The 26075-nt window shown below is 35.9% G+C and overlaps 1 protein-coding gene across 1 annotated transcript in view; it reads right to left on the bottom strand.

The window, feature by feature from the left end:
• Nucleotides 1-26075, bottom strand: part of LOC115448919 (calcium/calmodulin-dependent protein kinase kinase 1) — an 89009-nt gene that overhangs the window by 13059 nt on the left and 49875 nt on the right. Inside the window, exons 2-3 of the mRNA XM_037437004.1 lie at nt 8718-8798; nt 1215-1404 (exon numbers count right to left, since the gene is read on the bottom strand). Coding sequence (XP_037292901.1) covers nt 1215-1404; nt 8718-8798 — 271 coding nt within the window. The remainder of the gene's footprint in view (nt 1-1214; nt 1405-8717; nt 8799-26075) is intronic.

The raw sequence follows: 26075 nt of genomic DNA on the forward strand, positions 1-26075 counted from the left end.
GTAAACTTTTTGAAAGAAAACTCATAAAAAAAAATATTCTATTACTCGCAAACGCTGCCGTTATCAAAGACTAGTAGCTAAATAAAAGCCAATTATCTCAAAACATTCCCAACTAACAAACAAACGTAAAAGGCTACTAATCGTATATATTACGCGCTAATGGACACAAAAACTCGTGCACGCGCGAATACTGTAACTGCATTTGGTATTAGCATCGAGGTTAATTGGCTGAGCAGGGACCAAGCTAATCTAATCGGATACTTCTAGAATCGAGTACGATTTACAACAGTGTCAGGCTGGGTTTTTAGCTGTTGATATAATGAAAAGGAAGAATTGTTTTACTATTTACAAAATGGCAGCCATTGACATGTTTGACAATTACTTTTGCTCCATTTTGTTTTATTAAAATTAACACATTATTTTAAAGTGAAAAACTTGTTAACTGTCACTCGGAACTCTTTGAAGACTGTCCAAATCGTCGCTCATATGTACCGCAACTATAAGGAGATGAAATTTGATACATTATATTTTTTAAAGAGCACGGGCAGCGGCGTGTCTCGACAGGCGTCACAAACTTCCCTTCTGGAATAATATAATATATAATATAGTCGAATAATCCGAACAAATTATTAAAATATGTGTGCTAGAGCCTAGTTAGGAACGCGATGGTCTGTCGAGACGAATGGACGCAGGTTCCAAAACCAACGCACACACTTCTCACGTTTCGAATATTCGATATTTGTGCATTGTTTATAAATGATTGTTCGTTTTAATGAAGGAAAACATCGTGAGGAAACCAGCATATTTGAGAAATTTTCATTAATACTTTCGTTTGTATGTGAAGTTCCCCAACACGTGCGTGGGCAGTATATAATACAGAGCCTGGTATTATAATTTATGTACCTATTTTTAAATGTATGTATATTATACATAAAAAATAATGTCTATTACTTTAAAAGCCTTCATTGCTTACAATCATCAACATAACTTATGTTGCACTACATACAGTTCATGCGAACACGGTAAAGCTTTATACTTTATTCCATTTATCACGTACCGGAATCAGACAGTATACATCCTTTTGAAGAGGCCGTCATTGTGTCGACTGGCGACGAATAATCATCTCTAGTAAATCGATACATAATGTAGACCGTATTCCACTTATCATTACGTGCAGTGGGGTCATTGTCCCTTGCCTGTACAATAAAACGTACCTGCCCTATAGGCTCCAGCAATCTGTACTGGTTGAGCTGCACATATCCTGACGCCTGTGCGAGGGAGACGCGCCTCGACTCGCGCGGGACGCGGCGCGGTCGCGGCGAGCCTTGACTGCACTCCGCGGACTTGGCCTCGTGGCAGCGCAGGAGACTGGTGCGGTCGCCGGTAGCGGGGTAGGTAGATAGCCTGGAATGGTGGGAGTCAGTTTAATTGTATTTTACTAGCGAGGATGTTTTTTTTTTACGTAAAAGGTTTTGATGAAAATAAAAGTTCTTTTGTGAATGTTCTTCTGGAATTTGAATGAAATTCGTGGTAGTGCACTACGTTCGTCATGCTGAATTAGATTTGGAATTGATTTAAAAAAAAAATATTTCTTTGAATGACGAGTCGAGCTTTCCGTTCGCCTGATAGTAAGCGATATGACCGCCCATAAACAGTAGAAACACAATCCAACGCCTTGAATTACAAAGTATTGTTTGGTATTCCATTGCGCTCGGCGTCCTGAGAGATGAGATGTTAAGTCTTATTATATCCAGTAGTTAAACTGGCTACAATGTCCTTCAAAACGGCACCCAACAGTGACTACACACTGCTCTTGGCGGCAGATATAGACCTTGCGGCAATACTTACTCAGGTGGATTCTTATATATGAGAGACCTACCGCCAGTAAAATAAAATAGTTTCAGAATAATCCCTACTTTTATTATATCTTCGGCCTTTTGTGCATACCTAGCCAATTCCAAACTTTGACTGTCATACACTCTTCTCTCTTTCGTCTTGCTCACACACTGTATATTCTATTCCATGCTTACGTTCCATACTCATACTCATAGATGTGAAGGTTTATAACGAGAACTCATGCTTTTATCCTCCATAGATTAAGTAGAAGTGAAACTAGTGGACACTTCGCCGAGCTTGTATCCAGTATACATAACAATTGAAGACATCTATCTCATGCATAAATCCCAACTCAGGATCATTCGAGTGCATTTTTTAGAATCTAAAACTCATTTACTTCCATTCCACCGTCTATAACTTCCAAATAAATGACGGACTGTGTACTATTTAGCTATCACAGTAATCTAAATAAAGCCAAGTTTGTAGTTATACTATTTTTAACTTGCGCCGCCGGTATAACCTTGTCCTATATAAGTTCCCGTAGTCACAGGATTATTAATTAAGGCTTACTGAATGCCTCCAAGTTCGAGATTGTTCTCTACAGCTTTATCTGCATATATGTCTAGATAGGGCAAAAAGCGAAACATGGTCGGTAATTGATAGCACCTTGTAACTTTGTAATAGTTTTATTGTATTTTATGTAATTGTTATTCTCATTCTTCGTCCACAACAGAGACACCGCGATACACTTTTTAAGAGAAGTAATAGATTTTTAAGGCCGACTGCTTTTATTTATTTATACATTGAAATAGTTAAAGTCTAAAAGAGGAGTCAGGTACATTTATTCGTCAATAGATAAAAAAATATTACTCCCAAATAATGATTTCTTATGTTTACGCGAATGTTAGACATTGAAATAAAACTATTCAAAGATGGTTGGGTCTTTGCAGAATGATTTCAAGACACTGTGAGCTCATTTCGCGTAGATCGGACCGGCAACAGCTAGATTTTTTTTTGTATTTCTAAAATGTAGCTAAATATTGCAACTTTGGCTTTTCGGATGACGAACACCTCAATCCAATCGAGATCACGAAGGCTGCAGTCTTCGAAACGTCGGAACCAAATCATTAAAAAGAAATTACAACGATAAAATCCGAAAAATAGTTTTATCTCAATTGCTCCCACAATCAAAGACGTGAAAAACGTTCCTATAATAAAAATAATTGTAATACTCGGCTTATCTGTAACAAACATCTAATTCTGAACAAACCCAATGATATCTTAATGTTCTAAACAACATCCTTAGCAAACTTAGCAAACTTCCACATTAACATCCCTATAAATACGAGTAGCTCAGAAAGTAATTTTGAAGTGGGTTCGTGATCGAACACCCGTCATGAGTTATGGACCTTGGAGGTCCCTAGAGGATAATGCTGTACAGGACAGGTAATATGTACTGCGGTCACATCGACTTACAATGATTACTGCGACTTATTGAACACTAGAAGACGTAATAATAAATCAATCTCATTGAGTCCAAAATCCTTCATTCTGTTAAACAATAAAAGTGTTTCGTTAACAAAATTGTTTTGAGGTAACTTCACGTACTAGTTTTTGAAATGCTTCTATTCGTCTTTGGTCATATTGCATTTTTAGTAGAGTATCTTCTCCTGTTTTACCGAAACGGAATATTTTTTCTGATTCACTTTTTCTCATACATTGTTAGTGGCGGCTTTGCTCATGTGCGAAGACTTTGCCGCTATCATCATCATTATCAGCCCATTGCAGTCCACTGCTCGATATAGGCCTCTCCCAAAGTATACCACAGAGTCCGATCATCTGGCTAGAGGGCGAAAATTTGCCACTAGGAAAATTCCTAAATCAATGAAGAGATCCAAACCACCATCTACTTAAAAATCAGTTTAAAATCCAAATATTACGTGATCAAAAGTATAGAGGCACTGAGTTTTCTAGGCAGCTCGAGAGAATTGCCTAAAAACGACTTGTATGAAAATACGAGAGTCTGTTTTAGTAGGCACTGTCTATTTCTGTGATGTTATTTCAAACACGGTGTTAACATTATAAAGTTCACCTCAGGAGATTTTAAAGGTTGCAATTATTAAAATATTGTCGCAAGTAAGCGCTTCCGCAAGATCTTGCGTAATATATTGCTACGAAAACTTGCGAGTCAAAATTTTGCTAAAGGGCCTTAAACCGATGTCTGGTCTCGCAATTACGAACGTCGAAACTATTTTGATTATGTAGATTTATAGACGTCACGAGTTTCCAAACTTAGAATATTAGGGATGATAGAACATACGAATTTGTTAAGTCCCTACGAGTCTGCCCTCATTGGCAATTTCAGCAGTAGATTTGGAATTAAATATAACGTAACAAAAAAAATGGTAACAAACCAAAACCATGGAGGTAGATATTATAGAAAAAAAAAACGTGTCTTATATTGTCTATATCTGTCATCAAGCACAGTGAAGGCACTGCTGTGGTCCAGTTTGAACGACAATGCAACCAGTGTAATACTGGGTATAAGGAGGTATAACCCCTAATATATTTCAGACGAGTGTTCAGTGCTTAGCAGAGCTTGGAATTGAAGTAAAACTATTTTTCGGATTTTATCTCAGTTTTTTATATGTATATTATAATTTCTTTGGACCTTTATTTTTGTATTGTTAATTTTGTATAATTGTAAAATGTAGGTAGATATTGTAACTTTGACTTTTCGTATGACAAACACCTCACTCCTCCCTCGACAAGGCTGCAAAGTCTTCGAAACGTCGAGAGAAAATTATAATACATAAAAATTGCAACAAAATCATAAAAATAGTTTAATTCAATGTCTTACATTCACAATGTAAGACATTAACATAAGAAACCATTAGAGCTTGGTAATTTAAGTTCTGCAGACCTACTGCTCGCTTTAATCGAAACGTTTCCAAGTCAAATGAGCAGCTTGCTCGTCCCGCCATACAGCTGTATAAAAAGAGACAAGCAAAGATCCGTACATTGCATAAAACAATTTAATAAACAAAAAGCAATCTTTATTTTTTATTTAACATTTAACAGGCTTAATAAAGTTACAATGGTATTTTGTTAGTCGATAGCATCGAGGAAGCAATTAAGTTTATATTGATGCAATCAGAGTTGACATAGTCGGTGGTAAAGTATGTTAGTAAATGACAATAAAAAAAAAGAAAACACGACAATAATTGTTTACTTATTGAATGCTTGTAGTATATTATAAAAATATCTATCTTTTAAAACTTGTAATACTCTTCAAAATTATTTGTATTGTCTTAATTACAAAGGGTACATTATCTTAGCATGTAGACACTTTAACGCGAGGTCTCAGAGTAAATTATACTAGCTATTGTCTGCGGTTTTGTCTAAAGGTCAAAACAGTTAAACTGTGTTGTCTACATTAGCAAATTAACCGAAGTTCATTTATATGGGATTGACCTTACAGACCAGCATTTTAATTCTTTTATATTAATCTTAAATTAGGAGAGTACAAAGGGTCTAAATTCTCGAAGCACATGGATATTATTCGTTGTTTCTTTTTAAACCTCAATAATTTAATTTTTGATTTATTTAGATTCAAATGCTTTGTAGGTGTTCAGGATCCAAGATGTTTGTTTTTAAAGTGAGGCCTCGGGTTTGGATCCGGGATCGTCAAAATGATATTTGGTTTTCTCCGTAGTATCAGCCCGGAGAGTGGAAGCCAAATATTTTTGTGATGGAATACACACGGTGAAAAGCACGTGCTGGTCGCACCTCTGATTTCGGGGACAAACGTGTGTGTGTAATGTTTATTTTGTAAGGTATTGCTCGCGGCTTCGCTCGCATTAAAGTCTGTTACCGGCATCTTCATCGCACTGACTATATTTCCAGAACAAGTAGCCTGTTAATCCAGAACTTGGTCTATCAGTCTTTCAAACATATTATGAAAGGATTTTAAAATAGAAGTGTATGATAATAGGATTAACTAGAATCCAAGTTTATGAATGCGAATCGAATCTCTTTGTCCCTTCATTCACTTGGAGAAATATAATCTATTTACGATTCTTTCTTACGCAGCGTTAAGTTTATCTTTAAAATGATCTTCAAAAGAGTAAGAAGCGAATTCATTCGGCCATAAATATAATAAAATCTCTGTTGATGCTCGGGCACGGCTGCGCAGCCAACATGTGGGAGTCGTGATCCCCCAGGCTAAAATGTAAAATAAAAATCACAATCTACATAACCAGGTTTTATCACATTATTTTTGGATATTTATAAGATCGGTGCCGACTGTTACGGCCAGATGACTGTCTCTTTTATCAAGAATAAAGCATTTTAAATAAGACAATAATTTTTCCTTGAAATCTTTTGTTTGTTAGCGCAGTCTCCACAATTTTTATTCCGAAACACCAACTCATTTTTCATTCTTAATCCGCACCTCGCAATATTAAAGCATTAAAAAACGCTAATCTCAGAAGAATTAAGATATTTTTATCTTCAAAACTCCCACGTTTAGAATAAGGCTTTACGCTTTGTGAGAAATAGTTTATTCAGTCTGGGAATCCAACAGAATGGGTGCTGCAGACATATTTCAAACATTTATAATTTTGATGAATGTATTTATAGATATTGCACCCACGCAATGGTAAACGCACGCACGCATGCACGCACGCACGCACGCACGCACGCAAGCACGCAAGCACGCACACACACACACACACACAACACCACGCATTTATCCCCGAAGGCGTATGCAGAGGCGCAACCAGGTCACCCACTTTTCGAAGTGTGTTCCGTCCTATGATGTGATAGAGGGCGAGCCTATCGCCATATCGGGCATAAATTCTAGACTCCGAGCTGATACTGAGCAGAAAAACCCAAATATCACTATCACTAATATTATAAATATGTTTGTGTGCTTTTATATATGGCCAGTACAGTGACTCTACTGATGGAAAGTGGAGTACAGACAGGTGATCCCATGCCAGTCTATACTACGATGCCGATGTGTTTAATACTGGATATACACAGGCTGATCCCAGAACGCGACATACTTGCAAACATGATACACGTTTTATACGGTAGTCGGTATCCGGATTGCGGGCGGATATTAAATATATCCTACCACCATGTTTGGAAGTAAACGAAGAAACCGGGAACAGATACGTTACTTTTATGTTAGAAAAGCATAGTGTTGAATTGTTGCTCCAGGTTTACTCGCGGGAGAAGTTGCGAGCAACAACAGTTATTAAATTATAGTTCAAAATATTAAAGGATGTCTTCTAAGAACATAATATTGTGCGATTCTTCCGAGGTATCAATTCTAGGAGGATGAGTGATTCTGTATAAGGAAGTTCGGCGATGAGTCAAAAATCCATAAACGAATTAACACGGTTTAAAAATAGTCTTTGGACTAGCGAAGGGTGCTTTGAGCTATACTGGGAAATCCTGGATTCGCATCCCAGTTCAGGTAACCTTTTGTGTGGGTTTTTACGATTTATTACAAAAACAAAGTCAAATTCTTTCTGTAATATCCTTGACACAATATATTGCGTCCACATTATGATGGAATAAAATCGAGTGCAAGAAGAAGCTTATAATAATCTGATTATTTCCGTTTTATAATGAAGATCAATAGCTACACTTAAAGCGCTTAATACACTCAAGTGCAGTAGTAAGTATTTTTGAGTGAGTCTCGCTATCAACTTCAAAGATGAAAGATTACAGAACCATAGCCTTATCGCGTCCATCGAAACCGCTAAAGATTATGACATCGATTGTTAAAATAATATTAGTATAAAAATCTTGATTCTCTGGTGGTAGAGTATTTAAGTTCTTATGGAATCATGAGATTTATTGCCGTTGTATATATCCAGTTCCAACAGGCCGGCATAATTGTGACGACTGTCGAGGGGTAGTCATCTTTCGTCAGTCGACATTCTTATTGTCCCCACTCCAAACAACACCAGGTTCACTGCAGTCCATTAAGAAAAATGCGTCGCTAAGTATGTTTGTGAAAGTTAAACTATTTTATTGGTGGTATGTGATTGTAGTTAGTTAAAATACTGATAGATTCGCCCTCATCTCATCGTGGGTCGCATAAGATCGGCTAAGTGTAGCTGCATTACTCGCGTTTGCGTCAAACCCTTAAGGGATATGTGACCTTTCAGGAAATTATAAATTTGTTCTGACACAACGTATGTAGCGGAATTTCTTTTTATCTATATCATCTAAAATTGTCTACACGTAACTACTACGTTACATTAAATGAAATCATCTCAAACCGTATATGAGAATATTATGCTATGTAAAATTTTAATTTTAATAAGAAAACCGATTAATTTAGCAGAGTATACCATGTTTAATATTTTATTTTTGTATGTCCGCTCGCCTAATGGCGGCCTATGGGCGGCCACAAATAGTAACAACACCATACAGACCCTTAAATTTTAAGTACTGCGTGGCACAGAGTGATGATTACTTGAGGTAGTTCTCTCATATGTGAGAGTCCGTCTGCGTAAGTACCACCGCAATGTCTTTTTCTGCCGCCAAGCAGCTGTGTGTAGTCACTGTGGTGTTCCGATTTGAAGAATATTATAGCCAGTGTAAATATTCGACATAATAAGACTTTACATCTCATGACTCAAGATGGCGAGCGCAGCGAAATACTAAACAATATTTTGTAATTCAAGGTGTTTGATGGTGTTTCTACTGTTAATGTCCGGTCGTATCGCTTACCGTCTGGCGAACGGCAAGCTCGTCTTGTCATACGGAGCAATAAAAAAACGTAAGATGTTAAGTCTCATTACGCCTGGTCATTTGTTCTAGTTTCTGCTGGCCATAATTCTTTGACCCTGCTGTCTTACCTGTCAACATTTTCCGATGGCTGCCACCTTCCATTCTCATGTTCTTTGTTGCTTCCATTGCTCACGTCTACCGCTGTGTGCCTGGAACAATACATTATCGTAAATTTCATGCAAGTTAGACGTGCATGTATTTTTATCTTTGCGAAGACAATATTTTGCATCTCTGCTACAGTAATGTATGTAATGATTTTGTGTCATTTTTGTAGAAATCAATCATTGTGCAATATAGCAGGTAGGTACTCCTTAAAAGTACCATCGCCCTTTCAATAGTTTCAGTAAAGCAAATGGACACCTTAAAAATATATTTCGAATTATTGCCATAGTTTGAAAATACACCATTGTCACTGTAATTTAAACTCACTACATTTAAGCAATAATTAAAATATAATTATTTAGTAGATAATATTTCCAAAAAAAAACAAGATATTGAATTTATAATCATAAAATGACATGACTTTTGAAAGATCCCGCCAAAACTTCACATTCTATTTTTAAATTCAAATAATAAAAAAATAAATATAAGTCGATTACCCTATTATGGACACTTCATCAATATTAAAAGCAGATTTCAATATGTAAATATGATACAATGGAAATGTTCCGACGGTCACGTTTCTCAAAGATTAAACAATTAAAGCCCCCCCGTTAAACCCACCACGGTTTTCATTTACGTTTTATCACCAGTTTTATTTTGTTTTGTTACGTTCAATGGCGCAGCTCGCGTCGGTCCAGCGGCTCTCAAAACGCAACGTCGTCTAGAGATTGTGATGTAATGTTAATATATTTATTTTGAGGTCTCTAGTTCAAACCCCGCGTCAGGGAAAAGTAATAATGGGTTTTTCTATTCAGTATCAGCCCAGAGGTTGTAATTTTTTTCCAAAATGGCGATAACTTCTCCCCTTATCACATTATGGACGGATTATGGCGAAAAATAGGTGTCCTTTGCTTACTCTTTCGGAGTTAAAGAATGATGTGCGTTTGTGTTTTCGTTCGTGTTGAAGAACAGAGTTTTCTGCTTTTGAAATCTATTATATTTTGTGTTGTTATCAAATACAGTATAATCCGTTTATTATGACTCTGCCTATATTGACCAACCTCTTATTATGACGTAATTACACTACGAAGTTTGGTTTTCATATAAGATTCTTTATAAAAAAGTCGGATATAATGACTTCCCTTACAGTGACATGTCGCTTATTGTGACCCCTTTTAATAAATTATGTCCGATTATAATGACCGACATGATTCTTTACGCCTTCGGTAATGTTCGTTGATGCCCGACGACGTTCGGCACGTGGTTCGTTTTTATTTTGAATCTCAGTGATGGGGAAGAAGAAGTCGAGGAAGAACCATTACCTACCGCAGAAGAGGCATTAAAAGCTGCACAATTATTATCCTGATTTGTTCATAGCAATATTGAAAACGATAATTTGACCATAGCGATGTCTTCTATACACAATAGGATTAGAGACTGTTTTTACAATAAAATAAAAAAAACAAAAGCAGACAAAAATTACAGATTACTTATATTAAAAAAATACAACTTTTATGTACATACATACATACATACATACATTTTATAAGTTACTATGTTTCTCTATTAAAGTACTTAAATACATGCATACCATTTACAAAAAAATGTTTTTTTTTCACAAAACGCTTTGTATGACGTCCGCTTATTATGACGTGTTTGTCAATTCCTTTCGATGTCATTATAAACGGATTCGACTGTAATTATATTGGAACAATCCTTACAAATTATAAAACAAGTCTTCCGCCGCGTTTGCCTGTCCGTCCGAACACCATAAACTTAGAAACAATCTATTGAATTTTGATGAAATTTAATATGAAGATAGTTCTTGTAGGAAAATTTTAACTAAATTTTTTTAAGTAAATTACTAATATATTAAAATAACGTGAGGTCAAATAGAATGTCGACTGACGAGAGTTAATTGTCCCTCGGAAGTCGATACAATTATGCTGGCCTGTTGGAACATACACAAGCTGAATCCGGAACGCGACACTTACGTGGGCTACTATAGCGGGTTTTAACGCCTTGTGTACGGTGGTCGCTATCCAGGTGGATATAACATACCACCAGCAAAAGGATGTTCAATACTTTGACTATTTCCCTTAAATGTTTAAGAACCTTTGGCAGTGTAAACCGTTTTATACGGCGGCTTTGAACCCTTTGTAAGATGAAATGCGAATGTTTTGGGAAAGAGAAGGGCGGTCTGTTCGTTTGTCTTATGTTTTTTGATGGCTGTGTTAATTACTTTTAGACGTTGTTGTCATAAAACTGGAGTAGACATTGCGTAGGTCTGCGGTGCGAGATAGTGCGGGAGTGAGGATTTTGTGACAATTTTAGGGTTGTTTGATTAGGGACTGAAAACTTTTAGGATGTTTCATTAGATTAGTCGAACTGGTGTAATACTGAGTAATGGAAGTCACATGTCAGTCTTTAAATCAATTGCTTCTACTCAGTGGCGGTTCTTCTCGGATAGGGTATACAATGTTCGACTTTAGCAATTATTCTTTATGTAATAGCAAGTAATAAAAAAGGTGTTTTTGTCAAAGCAGTAATAAAATTAATAAAATGGACAGCAATTTATATTTCAAGTATTGTAAAGCGCAACAATAGGTGCGTAGTGGGGGTAATCATGTCATCTCTTTCTTTCGCGTGCATTGTGATTCCCTATGACGTCACAAATATATTATTGCGTTTCCTTTTCGTTTTTTAACTTTCCATCGGTCTTCAACGGCGAAGATATTTTTGAATTTAAACCGTATTATGTTCGCGCTTTCTATGTTAGATTTTAAATGACGAATAATATTGATACATTTAATAAAAACAATATTTGTACAATATCATATAAACCCTACCAATAATAAAATAAAGTTAATAAGTTAATTATAATTAGTGTACAGGAACCAAAGTTGGACAGCTCGATGCCGCCATTTTGCGTCATGTGTCTGTAAACAAGTCGAAATAATTTGCGCGCCTAATCGTCGTTTTGACGGTGAAGGAAAACATCGTAAAGCTAAGTTTGGACCAGCAAGTTCTTGCAATAATTATTGCGCAAGAATTCAAGATGCGTTTACACTAGTGGTAATATTTTAATAATTCTAGTGTGACTCGCCGCAAATCTTGCAATCTTCAAAATTAGATCGTCATAATTGTTTACAGTGTAATAATTCGTTGGGGAAGTAAACTATAAGTTTTGTCGCTAGTCCAAACCAAGCTTAAGGAAACCTCAATACCTGCAAGAATTTCGGATATAATCTTTAAACTCTATAATAATAATATCAGCCCTTTATTATATTCTGTCCCACTGCCGGGCACGGGCCTCCTCTACTACTGAGAGGGATTAGGCCTTAGTCCACCACGCTGGCCTAGTGCGGATTGGTAGACTTCACACACCTTCGAAATTCCTATAGAAAACTTCTCAGATGTGCAGGTTTCCTCACGATGTTTTCCTTCACCGTTAAAGTGAACTATAAATTCCCAAAGAATACACACATGATTTTAAAAAAGTCAGAGGTGTGTGCCCTTGGGATTTGAAACTGCGGACATTCGTCTTGGCAGTCCGTTCCACACCCAATTAGGCTATCGCCGCTTTTTTTCTTTAAACTCTACTATCACCATTATTCGTGGGAAAAAAAACAATTGGCGCTATAAATATCTTAATAAAGGTATATATCTCTACCTGAATTAAAGCAAGACTATTTCTGATCTCTTACGTATGTATGTATAAACATAATAAGTGGTTCTTTGTTCACATACTTTAACAATACTTATTAGATGCCGCATCTTTTCAGCACAACGCGAGATGAAAGGCTTCAGTCCTTTGTGTAGTTAATTAATTTGCTACCTCAAATATACTTAATTACGATATAATTAAGGATAAAATATAACATGTTTTATGTAATGTTATATTTTGTTCTATTAAATAAGTTATTTAAATAATACTATTCTATGTTTTCAGTATTCAATTCTATAATATATTTGCAAAGGTAAATGCTAAATAATATTAGCGACAATTGACAATATTATAAAATCGTAACGTACGCCTACAGTAAAAATACCATTTCTTAATTTTACTGCTCTGAATTCGATAATGGATTATTTTAAACTTAATTTCGAAGAAAAAAATAAAAACCCGGGAAATGCTTGATGACGTCATACATACGGTTGAATAAAGTAGTTTCCTCGGCCCGGTTTATTTCAAAAACCAATACACTGTCATTTATCAATGTCACTATAGATACGTCACAACTGTCTCGTTTTTTACTTTTTTTGTACTGCAAAGCAAAGGCGTCATTACATCTTGCTCCATAAATATGACGTCATTGGGTGCTTAAGACGTTTTAGAATAAAACAAAATTCAAAGTGAAAATATCAAAATTTTGAAAAAATATATGGCTCTCATAATTTTAGATCTAGTTTCATAAAATATGTTATATAAAATATAAACATTTGAGTATGTTGAAAAAATTTAATGTTGTCTAGTCGTATTCTACCAATTTGCAAGGTGTACATAAGTTGTAATGGATAAGATAGATTATTACTCGATATAATCACCGACAAACAAACGGTGGCAGCCGTAATATAAAAGAAGAAAATGGATAAGATAGCCTGTGTTTTGAATTAATTGTTGGCAAAATCTGTTCCGCAATATGCTGCGAGAAGTGTCTTGAGTCAAATATTGAGGTAATTTGGAAAATAGAAATAGCCGTATTATGTTTCATCAAACACACCACATAATAAAGTTATAACAAATATTAATTTATATTAACCATACTATTAAAATGATTGTAAAGTAACCGCAGAACAGATTTTGATAAATTTTTTCACACGGATACATCATGTTTCACGTAGGCAATTTTTTAATTCCGATAATCTGCTCATTTATGAAATATTTGGATTTTTAATTTGATTTCTTTAAACAGATGCCGCTGGCGTCGTATAGATGGCGTTAGTGGTCGCTACAGTGATTCAGGGACTCTCGTAGCGGGACACAGACAGAATAATTTATACAATCCCTTTAATGATTTTTTATTAACTAATGTTATCCAATCAGTGAAAATACAAATGGGGTCTGTGTACGTGGTCTGTTTGGTAATGGACTCATTACGTTAACTGCGGTTACAGGAACGCCGGGAATACATTACTTCCCTAGGTGTCTAGTGAAGACACTAAAAGAGAAAGCACGACAGCTTGGGTTCGATTTCCGGGTAAAGTTATGTTGGATTTTTATAAGTCTGGATGTTTTTATATGGCGATTTGCTCGCCCCCTGTCTCATAGGACGGAATGTATGATGAAGAATGGGTGCAGTAATATAACTTGGGGTTGTTCAAGCGGAGCGTGAATAAGCAATTAAGTAAGCCAGCATAACTGTGTCGGACATCCGGGGATGTTTATCTTTTGCCAGTCGACATGTTTTGGACATCTCTTCACTTACCATCAGGTGCAGAGAGACCACTGTTGTACTACCATTAATATAAATAACATATTTGGTATTGCTGTGGACTTCGCACTAGTGAAAGATACTTTTCGGAATCAATCTCCTATTATGTACTAGGTGAAACTTTTCGGAATCAATCTCCCACTTTGTAATTCGCCAAGGTAAAGAGAAGTATTTTACTCCAGGTGCTGGTCTACTTGGGTGCCATACATTCCAATCCGTTCGTGGTTTGTAGTTTTACTTTTTCTAACCATTTTCATTTGGCTTTATATTTTCTCGTTATCAATGCTCCGAATCGCAATTATTCAAGGCTGTAACTAGTATCGCATGCGTACTGCGAGTTAGAGCCCAGCACCGACGGTTCACACCAACTACAACGATAAAACCGTTTGCTATCAACCTACATCAGTGAAGCACATTTAATTGGGAGTTCTGTAGAATTTCATATATCGAGATGTTATTTGTGCTCGATATAGTTACAGGCCATTTAAAAATCAATAAATATTAATACTAGCTATTTATTATATACTGTCCCACTGCTGGACACGGGAGTTTTCTACTATTGAGAGGATTTAGACTTTAGTGTATACTTGACATAGCGTCGAAATTCTTAAGGAGAAACTTTCAAGCAGGTTTCACGATGTTTCCTTCACCGTTAAAACAAGCGATAATTCACACCGAGAACACACCAAAATCTTTTTAGAAAAGTCAGAAATGGGTCCGTTTCGCCAGTCCATACCATTCCCAACTAGGCTATCTTTTGGACTACACCATCAGAGTACGGTAAGAAAACAAAGTAACGATTCTGTTTCAGCGTTCATGGAACCCTAAACATGCAGGTCACGCCGCCAACCACAAATTATATAAAATAATATTGGAAGTGTGATCAGACGACATAACAGCCCGCGCAGGTCGTCGACATCGCTCGCTATATTTACCCGTTAATATTTAGATTTATTATAGTAACGTCATTACTATTGCGTGTCCTATTGTAAATAATTTAAGCGGCGATAGCCTAGTGGACTGCCGGGACGAAGGACCATAGGTTCAAATCCTAAGGTACACCATGAGTTTTCAAAGCGACTTATGTATTTATTTAATGCTCGCTGTAACGCTAAAGAAAAACATCGTGAGGAAATCTATATAGCTAAGAATACTTCATAAGAATTTCAAAGGTATGAAGTCTACCAACATGCGCTAAGCCAGCTTGAATTAAGAACTAATTTTCCTTAGCCAAAGCTCTTTCAGCGGCAGAGGATCCGTGCCCAGAAGTGGGACAGTATAACACAGGGCTGGTCTTCATGTCGATTACTTTACTTCCACTTACAATTAATACAAAGTGAGGACATATTATGTTAATTTATGCGGCACGCGGGTCCCTCCGAGGCTCAGGTACTTGTCCTCTCAAACAAATGCTTTTGTATTCTAAGCGTTGTAAATTCGTGTTTCGTGCACAGTAAAATGATTCTTACAGTATGTCGTCTTATTAATATATAATAATAATATCAGCCCTGTATTACTTGCCCACTGCTGAGCACGGGCCTCCTCTACTACTGAGAGGGATTAGGCCTTAGTCCACCACGCTGGCCTAGTGCTGATTGGTAGACTTCACGCACTTTCGAAATTCCCATAGAGAACTTCTCAGATGTGCAGGTTTCCTCACGATGTTTCCTTCACCGTTAAAGCGAACGATAATTCACAAAGAGTACACACATGATTTTTAGAAAAGTCAGAGGTGTGTGCCCTTGGGATTTGAACCTGCGGACATTCGTCTCGGCAGTCCGTTCCACACCCAACTAGGCTATCGCCGGTGTCTATATGTCGTCTTAGTGTTCAAAAATAAAAGGTTATCTTGTGATTACCTAGTACTTAGGTATTTAGATATAAGATATATATTTATATATGCAATCCGGCATCTTCTCTCCTCAGTCGAGATCTAGACTCAACACCACCGGACTCATTTTTGTTCTTTATTATTATCAAATATTTACGTTATATAAATTACAACACAGAAAGAATTATTTAAATCCGGTAAAAAATCAACAAGTTATAAGTCTTTCAATTTCGGTAGAAGGGGTAAGTAACAAGAAACAGAAAAGAGGCGCAATACCCACGTGTGACGTCATCGGGTATTACGACGCGTGCGAAAGAAAGAGATGAAGCGATATCCCCACTTCGCGCCCACTTCGGCACATAGTAATATTTGAAATATGAATTACTGGCTCATTTTTTAACCAATTTTAATGCAGTTTTCGCAGGAGGGTTTCTTTTTCGTAATATTAACCATTACATATAGAATAATGTACAAAATCAAACACAGGACGGTCCCCTATTATCTGGTGCAATGGGTCACTTTACCGTCCACGTATGTACCGTGGACGATGTCTCTCTACCCCTCTCTATTCCTTACCTCGGATGATAAACAATGTAAAAGGCCAAGCGGTCCATTGTACACGGTCGCCCATTCGCTTTATTATTTACAGTAAAACGCCGTGTTCGGCCACCGCTGAACCCCTAATCTTGACTGACACCTTGTACACAGATTTGTTCTACCAGTTTTTTTGTGTTTTATTATTAGCTCAGTGTTTTTTTGCTTTTGATTATACTATTACTAGTTTTTGCTTGTGCCTTTTATTTAGTGGAAATCCGTTTGTGACAATTACTTAGACACACAATCACGCCTTTTATTCCTGAAGGGGTAGGCAGAGACGCAACTGGAGCACCCACTTTCCGCCGTGTTTATTTCGTCCTCAGACGTGGATGGGCCTATCGCCATATCGGGCACAAATTCCAGTCTCCGGTCTGATGCTATAAGAAAATCCAATATCACTTTGTCTGACCCGGGAATCGAATCCAAGACCTCAACATTGCAGTGACAGGTTTCAAACAGTAATCAATATTCATTTCAGATCGAGCTCATTTCATATAGATTTTGCCAGATTCGAACCTGGTTGAGTAAAATTATATTAGGTTCTTCTGCTTGTTAACAGCTCAGAATTTGGAAATGTCCCTGGTTAAATCATGCACTTTTATATTACCTGGGAGTTGGGATCTAAGTGAACTGACCGAATTTGGGTGACATACTTTGCTTATATTTGGAGAAACGCGTGGTGCTTTACATATTTTGAATAGTGTTCGATATTTCGTTATCGACCTTATGTGCTAGTAACCAGCGCGGAAACCCGCCTTATCAATATTAACGAGTAAACATCTACCGCTTTTTCCGATACTTTTGAATATTAATTGAGATTTTGGGAGATTGGACAAACTCTATTACGTATTCTGTCTGCGGACTGACTCCCGGCTGGATCAACTTTAAACTAATGGTATTATTGATTTATTCATGTTAATTAAAGTATTTTGTTTGTATTATGAAGTGGAATTGTTATAGGTAGGGCTTTCTTATTATAAGGTAAAGGAACCCTTAAAGGGCTACCTAATTTTGAAATCCTAATAAATTTGTGTCATGAAAAATATTGAAGAAAAATCTTTGATTCAGTTGCAACATATGACTAAAATACCTATATACTATTATGAAATTTGGTAATGAAAGAATTTGCAAATAATCAGAGTATGTTTTTGCACTACAACACAAAGAAATTCTAGAAACTGAATGATGGGCCTTGTAAGGAACCGGGTTTACTTCGGTCACACTACCTCAAAAAAATGTAAAAACCTTTTATTAAAATAAAAGGGAAACGTAGGATCAAATGATGTTCAGTGATCTTTACTGCTTCTAGATACCAAAATTCTGCTGTCAACCCTGTAGAAAAAAAAATTGGAACTTACAAAGGATTAAATCAACATTAAAAGGAATTCTAATTGCTAGCAACATGATATTTCATGTATTTCAGAGCGATGAGCGCTCTCAACTGCAATGCAGTACTATCATTAAACCAAGAATGGGGATTAAAAAGGAAATGGTTAATTGGAAATATGCAAATCATAAAACAAAACACAGAACGCGTTTTTATGCTGCATGGGTAGACAAAGGTGCAATCTGGATACTGACTATTCGCCACGAGTGTTACGCTCCACGTATTTTAGAGGGAAGATAAAGGTGCAATCAGGGTACCTACTTTTCGTCATGAATGTTCCGGCCTAGGTGTAATAGGGGGTGTACATATAGCCAAATTTCAGACCTCGGGCTGATACTCACCAAAAAAAAAACATTAATACTTTGCTTACTTGGGACGCAAACTCAGGACTTCAGGATGGTATTCTACCATGCACACAAGTCCAATCATGGTTCTATGTAACACTAAAACTGTAACTTCTAGTCAGACAGTGATATCTTCAGTCGACCTAAACCAAAACAGACAAACAACGTACCACTTAAGGTAGAAACTTCCTAATAGGCTTAACTTTTGAGTCTTAAGACGTCGGAGATAAAAGTAACTCAAACTAAGCCTCACCAGTATCAATAAATAAAATCCTATTAGTGTTAAGAATAAACAATACGCCCGCTGCGGAGGCTATCGTTCCAGATGTTGATACAAAAGGAACTCTAACAGATGCTACGAAGGTTTACATTAGAAGATCTGCTTACGAGGGAATAAAATATGAGGGGCAGAGGCTCGACGTTACTAGGTTGATGTGGAGATGAATACTTAAGGATGGCCAGCGGGAGTGTGGGCCAATTGGGAATTATGGGCGAGGAAGTATGAGATATTCATATTGAAAGAGCTAGAAGAATCCTGTGGCAAATATTTGTTTCGGTTCCATTTTAAATGTAAACGAGTATCTTCTTCGAAACCTAAATATTTTCCACAAATAAAACGCAGCGATATCATTTTGTATTGCAACTTCTTAATAATTATGGCAATTTAACTGTAAAATCTCATCTAACAGAGTTGATTTATGTGTATATTTCGTTTAACTACTAATACTTATAGTCACATATTCTTTAAGAGTCTTAAGCAAACGAGCACAAATATCAGATAGTATGCAAATAACATCTGGAGTGGTAATTTACACACTACGTCGATACGAAGAGAGATAATATGAATAATGTGTTCATTGTTAATTTATCTCAGACAGCTGCACCGAGCCTTTGTGAAGCTATGATATACTGACACGCTTTGTGGAATTATGAATAATAAGTTATTAATAGATATTACAATAATAATTTGGTTTTAATCTTTAACATTTTTCAAAGTTAAAACATATAATTAAAAAATCGTTAAGGTTATAGTTACTATCTGAAGGAATGAGGGGAAGGAAGGGCGATATTTATGAGACATTGGTAATTTGGTACATGGCAAACTTATGTAAAAGAGCAGTTAGCGTATTCAAATTTATCCAGCTATGTAAAGTATGCGAGTAAATTGCCATTACCTGAGCATAAGACCATACAGCGATTTTCATAGCATTATATAATAATAAAATAATGTGTAATATAAAATTCTGGCTATGATCTATTTAAAAAAGATTGACATAATAAGTATTCACAAGATAAAATAAGTATGGAAGATGTTTAAAATTCTCAAGTAGAGAAGTTGATGTAAGATAATTAAGTTGCGGTTAGCGCGGAGCTGGGCTAACTTGTAGGGTTGTCACTGTGAATAATAATTCTTAACCAAGAGCTTGAAGAGAAAATACAAGATTGAAGATATGTTAAGTGGGTTCTAAAAATATATTTTGACTCGAAGTGTGACGAATTCAGTGAAAACGAGAGGTCCTGAATTCGTTCTCTGATCAAAAGAGGATGTATTAATGTATTGTTAAATTTCAGATAACAGATCCCAATCATTCAAATAGCTGATGTAAAACTTAATCTCCTTATGTCGAAATAAAACTCATTTTTGAATTTTATCGTGGCTTTTATTTTACCCCGACGTTTCGTACACTTTGCAGTCTTTATGATTATGTAGGGACAGAGTTGTTGGTCGTCTGAATAATTTAAGATTCGCATAAACATAAGATATCATTATCATTCCTATTACAGTCTAGGATGAAAATATGTTAAGGTATAAAATCGTGTAACCGAAGTAAGCTCGGTTCTTAACTAGGCCCACCATCCACGTTTTTAGTATTTTCTTTTCTTTAAGTGCAAAATAATACGAGGTTTGTCGGTTCTTACATTATTAAATTATATTTTGTTGCATTTGAATTAATATTTTTTTAATATGATTTCATGAAAGAATTTTATGAAGATTTTAAAAATAGGTGAACCTTCATGGGTACCTTTACCTTACCAGTCCTATATCGTGGATACAAGTCTAAGCTTCTTCTGTGTCAAATATGGTCTAAGTGGATTCTTATTTCTATAACGATATAAAATGGAATATTTACTACACAAGGCATACAATATCTATATTTATTAGTATGTCTATCGGATAGCAACGTACGAACACTTTACCATCTTTATGAAATTTCCAAGAAAGTTCACAAACTGATATAGCACTCATTTTGTATTTATGAGGAAGGTGGTTATACGGTTTTATTATTTAAATATTTACTAAAGTTATTTAATTCACAGTCGTCTTATAATGTACGTAGCGATCGTACGGGATTCGATTTCTAGATAAGGCAATAGATGTTTATGTAGTTTCGATCTTATAAGCTTTAATTGTTTGGAATTCGATTATAAAATTGAAGTCATCAAAATTATAAGGTATAATGCATATTTCTTTCACCGTTGCAATTACTTTATTAACAACTGACAAACACAAATTATATCCCCGAAGGTGTAATAAACAACACAAATCTAATAAGTTCAGGATTTAGGTTAATGGAATTAAATTGGTTACACTAAGAGCTAATTTTTCAATGGCCAGGTAAAATTTATTCGTTACTACAACAGAAACAAATGAAAAATGACAGTTGTGTTTATAATATAATCAATCTGTGTGACTTCTATATTCAGTCAGATTATAATTTATGTGACGATTGAAAAATCAGCTCTAATTGAATATAATATGGCTGTTTTGAGGTTAAGCACGGCCCTAGCTCATGATTTAACAAGGGTCTTGTTCTTTGTGCAGGTTTCTCGGTTCCGCGCGAGACGGGAGCGAATCCCTCGTATTGTTCAACTTCTTCGACATAACTCCTTAATTGTTAACTTTGTCTTACACGATATGATTTATTATGAAAACGGTATGGTGTTGGATAATTAATTTTAGTTATCAAAAGAGTTAGGTTAGGTTAGGCTGCGATAGCTGAGTTCGGAGTGAAACGGACTGTCAAGACAAAGGCAGGTTCAAAACCCAAGGGCACGCATCTTTGACTTTTCTAAAGTTATCTGAATTTGTGAATTATCGCTTGCTTTAAAGTTAAAGGAAAACAACCTTTGAGAAGTACTCTAAAAGACTTTTGAGGATATGTGAAGTCTGTCAAACTGAACTAGACCTGCTGGTGTACTAAGGCCTAATCCCGTAGTGCTAACCCATGCCCAGCAGTGGGACAATATATAATGCAGCTAATTATATCCAAACGGTTTAAATTTATGAATTTGGTAATTAATTTTTTATTTTTTTTTGTTTCTTTAGTTTTGTTTTTGTTTTTGTTTTGTTTTTTGTTTTTTTTCTTCTTACTTTATCATGTACTGTAGTCTTTACCCTACACTGATTGAAAAGAGCAACACCAGAGTTTCTTGCCCGTTCTTCTCTGGTGAAAACTGCTTTCCGAACTGGTGGTAGAGTTAATATTGACGGAATCTAAATAATGTATAACATTTTACAGATTCAAATAAATCATTTCATTTCATTTAAAAAAATCGTTGAGTTTGAAGTTGAAAGATTTTATTTATGTATTACGCACGGTGAAAAGTACGCGGGAATAAAAGGTGTGAGTGTGTGTGTGTGGCAACGTAATGCAGCGAACTGTACCATGGTACCGAGAGTCCTCACAAAGCGAAATTTCGAAAGCGTTCAAAGTTGTTGAGTTTCATAGAGGGAAGACTTAAATATAACCGAGCAATTGGTATGAAGAAGCCGTGGAAACTAACGGAAAATTTTCGAACTTCCTCATATTTTTCACTTGAGTTTAGGGTTCTGTATTTGAATTAAATATAATGGAATTGTATTTGTAAAGATTTTTATTAGAAATGAACCCAGCAATACACAGATAAAATTGGAAACTCATATCGGCAATTTTTATTATTGTATTTTTTCATACGGGCAAAGTAAATGACCCAACTGGACCTGATGGTAAGCGGATTGGAGTCCAAAGAGTAAATAAAGTGGATTGTGTAGTTACCGTTTTATTCCCAACAGACTTTCTTAATATGGACGTAGCCGCACGCAAGAGTATTAAAGATATACTTTTATATAAGTATACAAGTAAAATAAACTAATCTAAGTACCTACAGAAGAGAGACAGAGTGACCATATTACATGATTCCTGCCGCCTTCTCTTCATGTGGAATATCTGTAGACTCTAATTATCATCATAACGATTTGCAGATCGTATTTATGCATAGAGTACCTATATTTTGTGTTTTCGTAAAAAATCATTCGTCTCCACTGATACAGAACCTTTCAAAAGTGGTGTTTTGTCGCGCTTGCCCGGTTTAATACAAGCATTCAACCCCAGTACATTCGAAACCAATACATCATGCCAGAACTACGCTCTTACTGCCGAATAAACTTTAAACTTTGTTCAACTTTTATTTGCGAAATAACTTGATGGCTTTAAAATCGTAGCTATTCATAAATGGTAAAGTTTTTGAAAAATTACGAATGTTTTGAAGTTGGAAGTAAGGGTATAAATAGTTTAATGTGTAGGCAAGCTGAACACATACTTTTGAAGGAGGTACGATATTTGTATTCGCCCGAATAGCGACAACTGTACACGAGGAGTAAAAGCCGCCATAGTGGTCCACGTAAGGGTCGCGTTTCGAGATCAGCTTGTGTATATCCGGTTTTAAACATGCCGGCATAATTGTGTCAACTGGCGAGGAACAGCTGTCGTCAGTCGACAGTCTGGGCCCAACTCCACTTACCATCAGATGCAACGGGTTATAAAAAAAGAATAGTCATAGGTCCGTGCCCTTGGGTATTGAACGTGCAAACATTCGTCTCGGCAGTCCGTTCCATTTCCAACTAGGTTATCGCTGGTATTAGTAAACTTATATTTTACTTGATTGAGCTACCGATTTTAACCGCATGTAAGTCTCTAAACACTTTGAACCTTCATTATTTCCTAAGATTTTGAATTTCGTAATATTTTGTTATTTCTAGTAAACATCATAAAAGGGAATTTCTGTCCAAAATGTCAACTTTCTAGGTTCAAGGAATGATAAAACAGTAAGTCAGGTATTTGTATTTTTTATTCACAAATTGCATTCATTTAAATACATTGGAACACGCGCTAATATCTTTATAGCTATTGAAAACAATCTAGATTACGATGAAAAAATATTTTTGACAGAAATCGTGTTATAAGGTTACTGCCCAACGCAATATCGTGTCAAACAACAATTCGGTACACCTCAATTATGAGTACTTAATTTATGAAAATTTATTTCGATTAGAAAGCTCACGCATTAAGCAACGAGTTAAGCCAAATTACCTATTTTTCCAAACCAGCAAATTTTTATTCGATACTTTGCTTTTTTATGTACCGTCTCGGTGGAGTAGTTATATTATGATTGCAGTGCTTTGATCTCAGGTTCGGATTTCGGGACGGGTAAAGTGATAATGGGTTTTCTGCTCACACTCAGCCCGGAGTGAGTTTGTGGTCGCAGTTGCGATAGACTAGGACATAATACATACAGCTAAAAGCGGATGCTTTAGTTGCGCCTCTGCTCACCCCTTCAGGGATAAAAGCATGATGTGGTTGTTTTTTATTTATTCAGTGTTTTTTTAATAAGGGAATCTCAGATATTAAAATGAATGAATTTTCCTAGAAAGTAATATTTATCTTAGGATTTTATATAAACTCATTTATTAGGAAGCCTTGTTGTTTAAGAAATATTCTATTTAGGTATACCAAATAAATCATTATTAGACAGAGGGAGACTGATTTTTGGAAGATGGTACTTCTTGTGTCGTCTATTTTCGGAAGTGCCATGGCATTTTATTAACAACTATTTGCCCGCGGCTTCCCCCGTCTGAATATTTTTATCCGGGATATATATGTTCTCCGAGATAAAAAGTAGCCTTTCCTCGGTAAATCGATTTAGAAGTTCCAGAGATTAGCCCCATACTAACAAAGTTACATACTTTTTCGCTTTGTAATAATAGTATAAAAAGACCTATAATACCGCCGCTTCTCACTTTATGTATGTATTTCTTCTTTATGAGTAATTTTAAATTAAATAAAAAAAGTTGTGTAGTTGGGTAAACATACATAATATTATAGCTATACTATCAAACGAATTAATCATTTAAAGAGTCAGAATATATTATTTTTTTGATGATTAAAACAGTGAAATCTAGATAGCAATTTGTTCAATTGTTTTATTGTTGTAGACGAGAAGGCAAATTAACTTAAAATTTAATGACGAATAGTCAAATGTACCGACATAAAATACTACACAGTAATATATCATACATTTTCTGTTCCCACGACAACTCTATCATTCTGGAAGTCGTAAAAATATTCTTTTGACGGAACGAATAGAAAAAATGTCGACCTTTTCGGAATAATGTAGACGGTTATCTCAATATTTGTGTACTGTTTGTGTGGAGCACATTTAGAGTGTCGGCAGAGGGACGATATATGTTGTATTGGACAGACAGACGATATATATGTCGTATTCGTTTAGTTAGTAGGACAATACTTACCTAAGGGCACAATATTTACTACTCATTTGCATTACCAGAAGAGTTGTGGGCTTTCGACTTTCAAGGAAGAATGGAAACTGTCAGAAAAGAAGGGGGAATAGGCTTTTCGCAACATTACTAAAGACACAAAACAGCAAACTTACCTCACCTCTTTTATAGCATATTGGGAAGAGTATGCTTATAGCGCGTAGTTCTACACAAATCCATGTTTTACTATATTTTGACATACTAGGGATTTTTAGCCATTGCACCCGTAAAAGAAACCTCGAAAATGCTACTGCGCAGTAATTTTATTACGAATCAAATAAGCTATTTAATTAAAACCTATATTGAAATGAAATAATATATGTGTACCTGTAAAATATTATAGATTATTTAGATTCCATCAATATTAACTTTACCACCAGTTCGGAAAGCAGTTCTCACCAGAGAAGAACGGGCAAGAAACTCTGGTGTTGCTCTTTTCAAAATCAGTTTAAGCTGTAAACTACAGTACATGATACACAGAAGAGAAAAACTACAATTGTTTTTCTTTTTATTGCTGTTTCGAACAGTTCATTTATATGCTCGTAAAATAGGCAATAATTTAAGTAACATAAAGTCCATCGATAAATAAATTCGTTAGTTATTCAGATGCGATTAAAACCAGTCGTCTGTGTTCACCGTTACATATTCATGTATGAAAAATATTGATGTTCTTAATTAATTCGCCGGGCGCCCGGGTCGAACAGGTGCCGTGATATCGAACGGTATTGTTAAAATTCACTGTTACATGTTGGTTTAGGGAGCGTTATTTATTTTTTATTAAAGGTAAATTGATTGGGAAGGCGCCGTATATATTTATTTTGCTGGTAGGATATTTATTTCTGCTCAGATATCGACCACCGAACACAAGGCCTTAAAACCTGCTATAATGGCCCACGTAAATGTGTTCCGTCCTATGATGTGATAGTGTCCATATTGGGCTCAAACAGACTCCTGGTTAATACTGAAAAATATCCAATATCACTTTTCCCGACGCAGTATTCAAACCCGAGACCACAGAGACGTACTCAATCATACTCAAAGCTATAAAAACCTCTATTCAGACTTTCAAAATGTCGCATTCATTTGTTCAAACTCCGAGACACCCGGAACATGGTACTTGTTCCGCCCGAGGCAC

This window comes from Manduca sexta, chromosome 9 (genome assembly GCF_014839805.1).
Source record: "Manduca sexta isolate Smith_Timp_Sample1 chromosome 9, JHU_Msex_v1.0, whole genome shotgun sequence".
Lineage (NCBI taxonomy): Eukaryota > Metazoa > Arthropoda > Insecta > Lepidoptera > Sphingidae > Manduca > Manduca sexta.